This window comes from Physcomitrium patens, chromosome 8 (genome assembly GCF_059467195.1).
Source record: "Physcomitrium patens ecotype Gransden chromosome 8, ASM5946719v1, whole genome shotgun sequence".
Classification (NCBI taxonomy): Eukaryota; Viridiplantae; Streptophyta; class Bryopsida; order Funariales; family Funariaceae; genus Physcomitrium; species Physcomitrium patens.
In genome coordinates, this window is record NC_143417.1 from 9898570 (window position 1) to 9911816 (window position 13247).

A 13247-nucleotide genomic window follows, 5' to 3' on the forward strand; every position below is an offset into this window, starting at 1 on the left:
ACCCCCCCCCCTTTATTGGGTTTGAATTCCCCCGTAGTTCTCCACGGTCAAGGAGAGGGGAAACAGTCAGAGTTCGGTTCTGGAATAAAGTTAAAATTAAGCCTTTTAGTGCCCGGGAAGGGCCCAACACCCCCAAACCCCGCTGCCCCCACCCCCCCCCCCCACACAACAACAACACGAGAGCATGTCATTTCATACATTCATCCACTTGCCATCCATATTATTTCATCCATCCATTGCTACGAACCTGTAATGTATACCAGTACATTCAAAATACCACATAATAGTATCCAGCCCAACTGCACGACCACACATTGCCTGCCATAAGTCAGCCTGGGGCTGGACAGAAAGATCGACCGACGGATGAGGGTGGATGGATGAGGAGCACTATGAGTGCAGGCGCGGTCGCAGAAAGGATGAAACGACGTGTATGGATGAATAACGGATGAATTAAGGACGATGAAGATGGGTTCCTGTGTTCCACAGAGCGGAGGATGAAGGCGGAAGAGGGAGGAAGGGTTTGAGAGGAAAAGGCTACTACAGAAGTGGGCAGCCTACTCCGCCGCAGCCGCTGCCAAGCTTTGTCCTCCTCCTCCCTCCGCCATAGTCGCACTCTTGTCGCTGTTGTTCCGCTTGCTCCCAAGTGAGTCGCCTCGCAGAGTGAGTGAGCTCCTGCCCTGAAGTTGCATGGACTAAACAATAGGTGACGAGTCAATCATCAGGTGGTGTTGTCGAGGGAGGGAGAGGTTGCGGGGAGAGAGGTGCTCGCAACTGAGGGAGGGTTGGCAACTTGGATTGAAGAGTGGCAGTGGGTGTGTGAGTATGTGTGTGTGAGTGAGTGAGTGAGTATGTGTGTGTGAGTGAGAGAGTGAGTATGTGTGTGTGAGTGAGTGAGAGTGTGTGTGTGTGTGTGTATTTTATTTTTATTTTTATGGTTGTTTGTTCGGGGAGGTAAGGACTCTCGGGAAGTGGTAGGAATTTAAGAGCAGGTGGCGCACAGTAAGGGGTGTTGTGTGAGAGAGGGGGGGGGTGTCAGTGTCTCCGGCTTCAGTTTTTTTGTGTTGCATGAGTGAGAGAAGAGAGCGTGCAAGGATCTTGCCCTTTGAACTGGTCGACGTGTAACGTGCGCGTGGAGGATGGTTAGTATTGCAACAATGACAAAATTCCCAGCAGTGTTGAAGTGCTAGAAATTGATGTCTTGGCTTCCACCCTGGACTGCTTTTTAAATTTTTTTAAACCACTTGGGCGTGGGTGGGAGCAGGACGTGCTACTGAGAGGTTGAATCATAGCCTCTAAGTTCGTAATGTAGAGAGTCGCTTAAGAGATGGAGAAATTAACAACTCCGAGTCGAGGCTAAGTTTTGGAGTGAGAATAATGGATACATCGGCGTCTTGAAATGCTTTTTCCTCCTGTTACGTGATACCGTAGCCTCCGTCGACTCTGATTGGTATAATTTCTGCTGTAAAGCAAAGCTCTCTGATCAAAACGGGTTAGAGTTCGAGTTTGATGTCACTCAGCTCTCCTAATAACTACCTTAAGCTGGTTTAGTAACGTTTTAGTATTATCGCTCGGTTGTTACTGCCCTAATGCAGTTGGTCGGGAAGTTTGTGTACCACCCTTGCACCTCGCAACAAAACAATGGGGATTCTTGGATTGTGTGGGCCTCGCCCGTGCTTAGATGGGTGCTTCTCTGCACGTACATGCAACGTCATAATGGTCCTCTCGTGGTGATCGTAAAGCTGGACAAACTGTTGTTAAGTTTCCTATCTGTTGTTTGTTTCTTTTTGTAGGACGAGTTGGAAGCTAGACTGCCAATGTCTACAAAGTTTTATGATGGGATATGTGTGCGGTTAAAAACAAAAACAATGAACTTTTAGCAGTGAAGTTGGACATTATTCAATGAACGTCAGCGAAGGTTGTAGCACCCTAACTGGTGCGCAGCTGAAGTACTCAACCGACAAGTCAAACATGAGCTACGAGACCGTTTACAGGGATGCAGCTGTGGAGTCCCCTCAACGCGAGGTCAGTAACGAAAGTGGCAGCACTTTGAAAGAGCATGACTACTTCGGTCTCTCTGAGGTATTGTCCTCTAACAGCAGCAGTGGCAAGCAGCCGGAGAAGTGTTGCAGAGAAGAGCTGAACCTGAACGAAAGTGCCACTACGCTGCAACTCGGCCCTCCTGCGGCAGTGAAGCCGTCTGGTCAGGCGGATGGGGACGATGCACACGACGAGGGTGCGGGTCCGGAGAACCCTGCAAAGAGGTCCGCATATCACATGCAACAAGAGTCTCTTGCAGACGGGAGGAAGGCTGCCGCAGAAATGGGGTCTTTCAAGATCCAACGCAAGAACATTTTGGAGGAGTTCCGGGCCATGAAGGCGCACGCTCACATGACGAAGTCTCCAAAGACTGTCCAAACCATGCAGCACAACATGCATGTATCCTACTCTGGTGCACAGATGGCATTCGGTGGGGCTAAGAACAATGGTGTGAAGCGAGTCTTCTCTGAAGCCGTCGTGGCGAATCACAACGCAGCGAGTGGTGTGGGCGTGGGAGTTCGGGAAGGGAATGACGATGTGAGCCGTTGTGAGGAGATGAATGGAACAGAGCAGCTGGATTTGAAGGTGCACTTGCCGAAAGGCATGGGGATGGCGCGGATGGCACCCGCATCCGGGAGTCCGAGCTTCGACAACATGCAAGGTCCTCTGAATCCGTTTTTCCGCAAAAGTCTAGTGAGCAAGATGCCTGTTCCGGATGGTGGTGATTCATCGGCGAATGCCAGCAACGACTGTGCAAATCGCAAGGGGATGGTTGCATCTCCCTCCGTTCAGCCACCTCCTGCGTGAGTTTAGCGCACCGCCTGTAGGGCCATTGAGCATGAGATGGGGGGGGGGTTAATTGTTGATTTGAGGTTGTTGTAGACCATGAGAGAGTGCGTTTTGTGATTGACGGTGATGTTTGGGCATGCAGGCAGAACCAGACTGTGGGTTGGCCACCCGTGAAGAACTTCAACAAGATGAACACGCCTGCTCCTCCGGCTTCGACCCCTGCTAGAGCTTGTCCGTCGGTGCAGAGGAAGGGCGCTTCGACGTCGTCGAGCGGGAACCTTGTGAAGATCTACATGGATGGTGTGCCGTTCGGTCGCAAGGTTGACTTGAAGACGAACGACAGCTACGACAAGCTGTATTCGATGCTGGAGGATATGTTTCAGCAGTACATCAGCGGTAAGGGCGTGGGCGTGGTGGTGGCATGCAGTTGGTGGGTATGTGAGTGATTTGCAGATGGAGATGGAGATGCGGATGAGGAGAGTGAGTGGGTTTGTGGATGCGTTAGGGAGTGACGTGGTGGTGGCGTGGATGGTTTGCAGGGCAGTATTGTGGAGGTCGGAGCTCAAGCAGCGGGGAGAGTCATTGGGTAGCGTCGAGCAGGAAGCTGAACTTTCTGGAGGGGTCGGAGTACGTGTTGATATACGAGGATCACGAGGGAGACTCGATGCTGGTCGGAGACGTGCCTTGGGAGTAAGTGGCTGTGTGGTTGTGGCAGCAGCGTGCGGAGGGTGATGGGATGTATGTGGAGGGTGGGTGGGGGATGTGTGGCTGATGGATTGGGGGGGGGGTGTGATGTGTTCAGGTTGTTCGTGAATGCTGTGAAGAGACTGCGGATCATGAAGGGTTCGGAGCAGGTCAACTTAGGTGAGCGTGGTGATTGAGGAGACGTGGGTGCATAGTGACGGAGTGTGTTGGGGTGGGGGTGGGGGTGGGGAGTGGGTGGAGAGGGAGGGAATGACGGCAGGGGGCATGTGTGATGGTGATGGCGATGGTGAAAATGAGACGAGGAGTGGTGAGCGTGGACATGGGAAGAGATGTTGATTTGTGGTTGATGTGGGGATTGCAGCTCCGAAGAATGCAGATCCGACGAAAGTGCAAGTGGCGGTGGGGTGAGGAGATTGCAATGGCGGGATGTGCGAGCGTGGAGGGAAGGGGGTTGGGTGTGCGCGTGCGCACGTGATGTGGGGTTGCAGTGGTGGCTGTTGCACCCGGTGGAGCAAGAGAAAGTGAAGGCGGGTGCATCATTTTTCATTGATCGGCAGTCGTGGAGGAAGGCGAAGGGGGCACAGTGGCGATGGATGTCAGTGTGGAGCGTTACATAAAGTCGGTGGCGGGAGGCGGCCGTTTTTTTTAAAGAAACTTTATTTATCTTTATTTTTTTTATTTTTTTGGAATTTGCAATGGGAAAGAAATTGGAGTTAGAATATTTTCTCGATTCGCGTATGTGGCGGGTTCGGGGTAGGATGGGGGACATACTGGGGGGCGGTAGTGTGGAGGCGGAGGAGGAGGATGGAAGTGTAGATCCCGAGTGCATGGGTGGAACGGTGTGCAGTGCGGGACGTGCTGTATTTTGTAGTTTCCTGTTGTGAATGTTATTTATTTAAGCCTCTCCGCAATGCGTTGCGTTGGGTGGTTGGGCCGGCGGGCAAGCCGGGTGGGCTCGTGATGCAGTGTAGCATTTTGGGTGTTGTAATTAGCCTTTGCTGCTCTATGGTTTGTTGTCTGGTAGACGAGATAAGTGTGGCAGCCGGAGTCTGTTAGCAACGGCCTGAGGAAGCGTGCCATCGTCCAAGTCTGTAGGAGTATGGAAGAGTGGCTTAAGAAAGATAAAGAAGCAGTAGTGGGAAGAGTGGTGGTGGTGGTGGTGGTGGAAGGGTGGTATCCAGCCAGGGCGTGGATGGGCGAGCATTGTGGGTATATCACTCGCAGAAGAAGCGCATGAGGCAAGGTGGTGAAAGGTGTTGTGGTGGAGACCTTGGTAGGGGTGGGGGTGCTTATTGTCAGATAGGCTGAGTTTGGCAGTGAGTTTGGCAGGAGGGTGTGGAAATGGTCATTAGAAAGTGAGCCCTCTCTGTGGTTTTGGAGACAATTGTCTTCCTTGCGCTTGCAAGCCAGATACTCACAAATGCCCAGGATCCGGTCACATCTAAATGCATTTGGAGAAGTTTAATATCAATGTTGATACCCTTTTTTTTGTGGTTAATACTTGCGCGTAATATACTCGCGGTGTGTTTTTTTTTGTATAATAATCCGATTGTACTGTCTAAGGTGCTTAACCCTTCAGCTGAATTTGATCATGGGTGTGCTGATGAAAGATGGCTTGCTTTAAGTTGTATCTTCAGTTCAATCTACTGTCGAGTGTGCACAGAGAATATGCTTTTTTGCAGCATTCCTGGACTATGTCTGGCATATTGCATGTTCCCCATGTGTCGTATGTGTCAGTGTTGACTTCAAGCCCACTTGAGATTTTGTTTAAGGCATATGCCTCACGATTTGTGGTGGATGCTTTTAAGAAGTTATCTGGTCCTGGTCAGAATGTGTTGCCATAAAATTATATTATACGAGGTTGGACACTGGGTTGTTGAGTACATGCACTTAAAAGTGTACACGACCTGCATACAGTCGAACAAACCCCGATGGCTTTTGCTCTTACCAGGCATATTTGTAAACTGGAGATTTTTTTATATATATTGGGTGTTTGGTGGAACCCACCACACGATAAGGCAGCATATATGCTGTTGGTCTTTTCGATACGCGGCACTATTAATTCAACTTTGAATGTACTTTTCTAAGTGCATTCAGACTGTAACTCATGTATGCCTAAAAATGTCATCCAACATTCCTTTCGAATGAGAATTTGGTGGTCTCTAACCTCTCACTCACTAAAAAATGAAGTCAACATGGTCAAGCTTTCATCACTTAATCCTACACATCTCCAAACTTCTTCAAACATCCGTTGCTTTGTAGAGCACTTTCATTTCAATATATATATTTATTTGATATCTTAAAATAGAATTTATCCATAAATTTACATTTTATTTACATAATTAAAATGATTTTATAATATATCAAATTTGAAAATTAAAAATAAATACCAAGAACAATAAGTTTTGTAATCCATTTAAAATTCTCTTTGTAAACATAAAGGTAATGTTTATAGTAACATAAAAGCTTATATATATATATATATATATATATATATTTATATTTATTTGTCCACAAGTATATGTTAATTAAGTAAAATTAATTTACAAATCAACAGAAATTGATACACTATTCATTTTAGAAAATCACATACATAGTCCAAAAAAATATACTATTTATTTATTTAATTTTTAATAAATAATCATTTGTTTAAAATAAAATGAAAAGAAGATAGAAAAAAGATAGATCATTGCGGATGTGTATTGATTATCGAGGACTCAATAAGATTACCATCAAGAATAAGTATCCACTATCTTTAATATATGGACTTCTTGATCAGCTGAATCAAGCTAAGATCTATACAAAAATAGATCTTCGGGGAACATACAATCTAGTACGCATCAAAGAAGGAGATAAATGGAAGTCTGCGTTTCGAACTAGGTATGGATATTTTGAATACAACGTCATACCTTTTGGACTTACAAATGCACCAACAGCTCTTCAACATGTAATGAATGATGTTTTTTGAGAGTTTTTGGACGATTTTGTGGTCTGTTATCTAGATGACATCTTGATCTATTCTAAGCATCTAAAAGAACATAAACTTCATGTTCGTCATGTGCTACAAAAATTAAGAGATGCAAGACTCTATACCAAGATAGAAAAGTATGTATTCCACACTACTCAAGTCGATTTCTTAGGTTACATCATTTCAAATGATGGACTTATGATGGATCCTAAGAAAGTTCAAACTATTATAGATTGAAAGATTCCAAAAACAATAAAAGATGTCCAATACTTTTTGGGATTTGCCAACTACTATCGAATCTTCATGAAGGACTTCTCTCGAGTTGCAACTCCACTTACATGTTTGAATTGTAAAGACAAACTCCAATGGAATCAAAAAACGGAAGTTGCTTTTGAATCTTTGAAGACAACATATATTTCTGCACCAATCTTGTATCGTGTTGATTTTTTCAAAGCATTCTTTATGGAAACAGATGCATCAGACCTTGCTTTGGGTGCGGTTTTATCACAAATGGGAACAGATGAAAAACTTCATCTAGTAGCCTTTCATTCAAGAAAATTCTCAACAGTAGAAATCAATTATGAGATCTATGATAAAGAACTTCTTGCAATTGTGGATTCTTTTCAAGAATGGCGTCATTATCTAGAAGGTGCTTCCAGTCTGGTAATTGTATATATGGATCACAAGAACCTTGAGTATTTCATCTCAATACGCATATTAAATCATCGCCAAGCTCATTGGAATATGTCTTTATCAAGATTTGAGTTCATCATCACTTATTGGCCAGGAAAATAATAAGGTTTGTCCGATGCCTTGTCTAGACGTTCTTATCTTACACCAAAAGAAGGAGATGCAGCTTTTGAGCAACAAAGAATGGTTCTCTTGAAGCCAGAGCAATTTCATCTTCGAGCAATAAAATCAACATTGACTATTGATTTAATTTTTTTTAAGCAAGTCCAGTTAAATATGTCTTCAGACCTTCTTGTTTCTGATATCAAAAATAATTCTTCTAAATCTCATGATCCCTCTAAATTTGAATTCAAGAATAACCTATTTTATTTCGAAGGATGCCTAGATGTTCCAGAAGGAGAAGCACGTTTACGTATTCTTCAAGCTCATCACGACTTTCCAACAGCAGGACATTTTGGATACAATAAGTCTTTGGAGCTGATATCTAGAGATTTTTGGTGACTTCAAATGTGGAAGGCAGTCAAAGATTTTGTATAATCATGTGATGTTTGTTCAAGATCAAAAACTCCTCGTCATCGACCTTTTGGACTTCTTCAGCCATTATCCATTCTTGAACAATCATGGTCTTCTCTTTCTATGGACTTCATCACTGATCTTTCAATCTTAGGTTCTTATGACTCTATATTTATGAAAGTAGATTGTTTTACCAAAATGGCACATTTTGTACTATGTACAAAATGTGTCACAGGTGAAGAAACAACTAAGCTCTTTCTTGACAATATCTATTGCTATCATGGATTATCCAAGGATATTATATCAGATAGGAGAATTCAATTTGTATCATGATTTTGGCGGACTCTTTTCAAGATTCTAAAAGTAGATATAAAACTATCTTCAACATTCCATCCTCAAGCTGATGGACAAACGAAGCGTGTTAATCAAGTTTTGGAGCAATATTTAAGATGTACCATTAACTATCAATAAGATGATTGAACAACTCTTTTATCATTGGCACAATTTGCTTACAATAATACGGTATCGTATTATGTGCTTTCCTGCTCGAGAATGCACTGGACATCTGGCTGTAGAAAGTAGTATGGAGATTCGCTAATATTCAAGTAGTTTATCGATTTTTGACTGTTGGAATATAAACTACTGCAAGAATATATCATAAATCTATACGGATGTCCTTCGACTGCTCATCAAAATCCTTTTTGTCCCAGCCGGTAGGTCTCTAGACATTACAGAGAATCCCGAACAACCTAAACTGCTAATCTTCAATACCGCTTTATACTCACGATCTTGTATCCACAGACTGGCTCGTTAGATTAACCCAATAAATTTCATTCACTCCGCATACTCAATCCTATAGACACCCTTTTAATTCTTCATCACAAACGTAACTCGATTTCATAAAACAGTCAAGAATAATCACACCCACTTCATTAAAATCCCGATTCACCAGTACAACATTGACTTCAGCAACGATTGCCTCAGTCTTTCCAAAACCCTATAAAGAAAAAAAATCCAATTCTCTATCTTTTTTTCCCGCTCCGAAGCATGAAGCTCTCTCCCGACCCCTTTTCCCCTCTTCATTTCTTAACCTATCCTCCCCTTTAACCCTAATTCTCCCCTCTTTCAAACCCTAGCCTCTGAATTTCTTCAATCTTCTGTCTTGGATCCAGAATAGGCTCCGCCGTCAGAGCTTTCTTCTCCGTTTTTACCTTTAAGAGATCCTTTTATTGAAAGGACGTTTCCGGAATGGCACAAAGGATAAAACAGCCTGAAACGGAATCGGAGCCCCATAATCGGGACCACATTGAGTCGCCCGACCAATTCAGGTCTCATATTAGGTAAGAGGCCCGTAGTAAGACCTGGATGTTCCTGCAATTGGGTCAAATTGGTCCTTCACGTCAGATTGGCTAAGAGACCCATAGTAAGACCTAGATTGGATGTCTTGAAATTAGATCCAATTGGCTCTTCGAACCAGGTTCACCCGTCGTTGAATTCGTCCTTTTTCTTCCTGCTGACTCCCGTTATTGGAATCGAACGGAGCATTTCAGTATGCCCCAGCTGACTGTAATGGGGTTACCGAACTTGGCCTCTCAATATTTGCATTGAAATTGGTTGTTGCTCCCAATATTCGAGGTAACTGAATGTTAATAAAAGTCCCATTTCTTTATATTTTTACGGTATACTCGTGTTACAACATGACATCCACCTCCTCTGAACCTGTGCATCCTCCGGTATACACCAATTTATCTAATTGCTGTTTGATTTAGAATATATTCTCTATGTTTTTGTCTAGTTCGTCTTTGTCACCTTCATTATCCAAATCACTTTCATCTTCTTGCTGCGGAATCTCTATACCTTCATTAAGGTCTTCCATATTCATCTCCGTGTGTCTTCGTTTAAATATTTTTACTCGCTTCCCTGCAATTGATATTTTCAATTTTGTACCATCTAACTCCCGTAATGAGTAAGTCACATTATCATGAACAGTTGTTACTACATATGGTCCAAACCAACGTTTTGAAAATTTCTGCAAAGTACTATGTTGTTTATTCAGACTATTATCATAAATAAGTACCCAGTCACCTTCTTCGATTGCTTTAGGTCTCAATTGATGTTGCTTATCGAATTACGCCTTATTTTATAACCTTGCTCTTTTTTACCTTTCCAATGCTATTTGCACATCTTCCGATCTTTGTTCCAATTGTCGAATCCTAATAGCCAGAAGTTCTTCTCTTGTCAATCCATCTTCCCATGGTAGCATACTCCAAGTAAGTACTTTTTCTTCAATCGGCATAATTGGTTTTCGACCTGTCATAAGTTCTACTGGTATATATCCTGTCACTGAACTATGTGTTGTTCGATCAGTCCATAATGCAAATAACAAAAGCCGTGGCTACTCTTTAACTTTCCCATTACAAGCTTTAACTAATGCTTTCACAATCGGTGGGTGACCACGTTCGCTTTTTGCATTCCCTTCCGAATTATAAGCAGAAGCAGTGATAGTTTAACTCCACATCTTTTTAAGAACTTATGAGCTTCTTGTGCATTTAATTCTCCACGATCTGCACTGATTTTTCCTACGCATCCGTAGTGGCAAATGACATCTTCAAGCAAAAACCTACAAATCTCCTCTGTAGATTTTGTCCTCAATACTCTCCCTCTACTTGATTTGATAAATCTTCACGAGCTAAAATCAAATATTTCATCTGCCATAATCCAACTGGCATAATAACCAAATCGACAATCCATTTAAAATGAATAGCCAGAGGATACGTAGAATGAAGACCATTTCGATGTCAGATATAAGAATACGATTGACAGATTTCACATAACTCTATAAATGAGAGAACATCTCGATACATATTTTTCCACCAATATCGTTCCTTGAGTTTAGCAAAAGTAGCCCAGATTCCTCTATGCCCTGCCTATAAACTATCATAGAACTCCTTTAATAATTTTAGTTTTTCTTCTTTTTTGCCTATCACTCGTTGTGGCATCCCAATTCCTTTCTTCGGTCTCTTCCATAAGAATCCATCTCGAAGCAAAAATCCATATGCTTTTTTTCTTATTTATTTGAATTTTTCTATAGACCAATTCCCCTGCTTAGTCAAGGTATTCAAGTAATGACCAATATCCAATAATTCTCCTTCATAAGATTCTTCAAGAAATAGCTTGTCTTCTCTATTGAGATTTGATATTGAATAGAATTTCAATCTGACGTCATCAATGTCTTCAACCATTTCGTCCTCCCTCTCGTATCTTGCTCGAGATATCATGTCTGCTACTAAATTATCGTTCCCAGTAACATGCTTAAATTCTGGATTTAGTGACTTAATATAAGCAATCCATCTCAACATTACAATATCTGGCATTGAACAGTTAGTAAACATTCAAAGCAATGGCAAGCAGTCTGTTTCAATTACTACTACTGCCCCAATCAAATAGTCTTTTTCAGCTTTCATAGCCGAAACAACTCCCCAAAGTTCTCTTTTGACTTGTGAATATGCACGCTGACGAATACTTAAAACTTTAGCTCCAAATCGAATTGCAAATCTATTCCTACTTGAATCATCTTGACCCATAGCCCATCCAATGGCAATTGGACTAGTGTCCACAGTAAGAATCACTGGTCTATTGCACTTATAATCAACCTTCCTCAATATTGGAGGTGACATCAATAATTTCTTCAATCTTTGCATTACCTGAATATGCCTTTCTTCCCATTTAAATCGATAGCCCTTGCGTAACAGTTCATATAATGGATCCGCTATGTGAGCATAATGAGGAATCCAAATTCGATAAAATACACATGCACCCAAAAACCTGCGAACCTCTGTTAAAGAATCACAATCCTCTTTCATCCTTCCAATTGCATCAACTTTAGTCGGATTTGGTTTTCTTCCGTAAGATCCACATAAATGTCCAACAATCACAACCTCTCGTATTCCAAATACGGACTTCATATCCGATAATGTAAGATGAACTTCTCCAAGCCGAGTTAAAATCTTTTCACAATCTTGTATATGATCAACAACATATTTGCGACACTCTCTCTTATCTAAAGTTTCATCCTTGTCTCCTTCTCTGCACCCTTTTATAGGAACATCATCCAGAAAAGGCATAGTCTTTTTCGGAATAAAATCTCTCAATACCTTATTCATTCCATTCATCATATGTACAATTGAGTTGGTCGCGCCTTGAGAAAGTGTGTACATTCTAACCAATCCAAGTGGTGTCCTCATCGTCTTCATATCTCTACTTCCTTCGGCAAGTTGAAATTGATCATAACCTGAATACAAGTCATCCATTGAATAGATCGCCCTTCCTGCAAACGCCTCAGCAAATTCATCCACAATAGGTCCAATTCCTGCATTCCTGACAGTTACTGCATTCACTGGTTGCATATCTTGAATAAACCGTAGTGACCCATTCTTCTTAGGTACCATAAACCATCAACTAGAATACGGCACAAATGAAGGTTCCAATATTTTCATCTTTATCTTTTCTTTTAATAGTTCCACTAATTTAGATAAATGTGCCCTCGGTACTGGAATCGGTCTTAGATTCCAAGGTACATGCGGTACAGTGAAGATAACCATAAGTGTTATAATATTTGGATCCACACACCCAATTTCATGAGATTTGAAGGCAAGCGATCTACCTTGTTTAGCCAACATCTTTTTGAAGCAAGTAATTTCCTCTGGCAATAAAGAACCATCAGAACCAATCTTCAATTCTTCAAAAGTCTCTTTATTAAACTAATGTCCAATACTCATTGGATCTCTTAAACTTGCTTCTTTTGATGCTTCTCCCATTTGTTCTTTAGAATCTTCTGGTAATGGTCCGGCAACAGGCTTTACCTTCTTATCTACCGTTTTATATCTCGTCTCTACAGTGACTTCTGGTGCTTGAAAAGATTCAAGTATGGTATAAACCTCTCTTGAATGAATCTCAACAATCTTATCATTATCCCCTAACCTAATAGATGTAATCAATTTCAATGAATCTTCCAGTCCATTTTCTTCATAAACACCTAAAATCCTCTCATCATCTTGCAATGTACCTAACTTGCGTAATTCTCCTTCAATATTATATAATCTTTTTCTTTCTTTTCTTTTAAAATCATCAACTTTCTTATACATAATATTTCCATTCTCCAAAATACCAATAAAACTTGCATCAAAAGTACCTTCATCTCGCGAGAGTACCTCCTCTTTTGTACCTCCATAATCTCGCTTTATAGTGGTACCTCCCCAAAATCCTTAAATCCTTCAACAATCTTTGGCAATGGTTTCTCCCTCAACCTATCTCGATTCCGTTCATGGTTAGGAGGTACTGTTAGAAATTGTACAACTTTCCTCCCATCTACGCTACGTACCCTTGCATAAGCAGAACCATCATCAAGTACTTTTGTTTCCATCCATGTTGCCATAATATAAGGTTTTCCTAAAATCAACGGATAAGATGTTGTATCTTGAACAAAGAAATGTTCTTCCGTCGCAACATCCCCAATCCAAATTTTGACATCTGGACAAGCTCCATA

General features: G+C 41.9%; 1 protein-coding gene across 5 annotated transcripts; it reads left to right on the forward strand.

Moving 5' to 3' along the window:
* Positions 1-535: 535 nt before the first annotated feature.
* On the forward strand, positions 536-5029 carry LOC128424459 (PpIAA1a). Of its 5 annotated transcripts, none has more exons than XM_090252259.1 (6): positions 536-643; positions 1791-2840; positions 2969-3222; positions 3366-3516; positions 3629-3690; positions 3893-5029. In XM_090252259.1, the coding sequence occupies exons 2-6, from the start codon at positions 1900-1902 to the stop codon at positions 3937-3939; spliced, it is 1455 nt and encodes a 484-aa protein (XP_090108385.1). In that variant the 5' UTR covers positions 536-643; positions 1791-1899; the 3' UTR covers positions 3940-5029.
* Positions 5030-13247: the final 8218 nt, after the last annotated feature.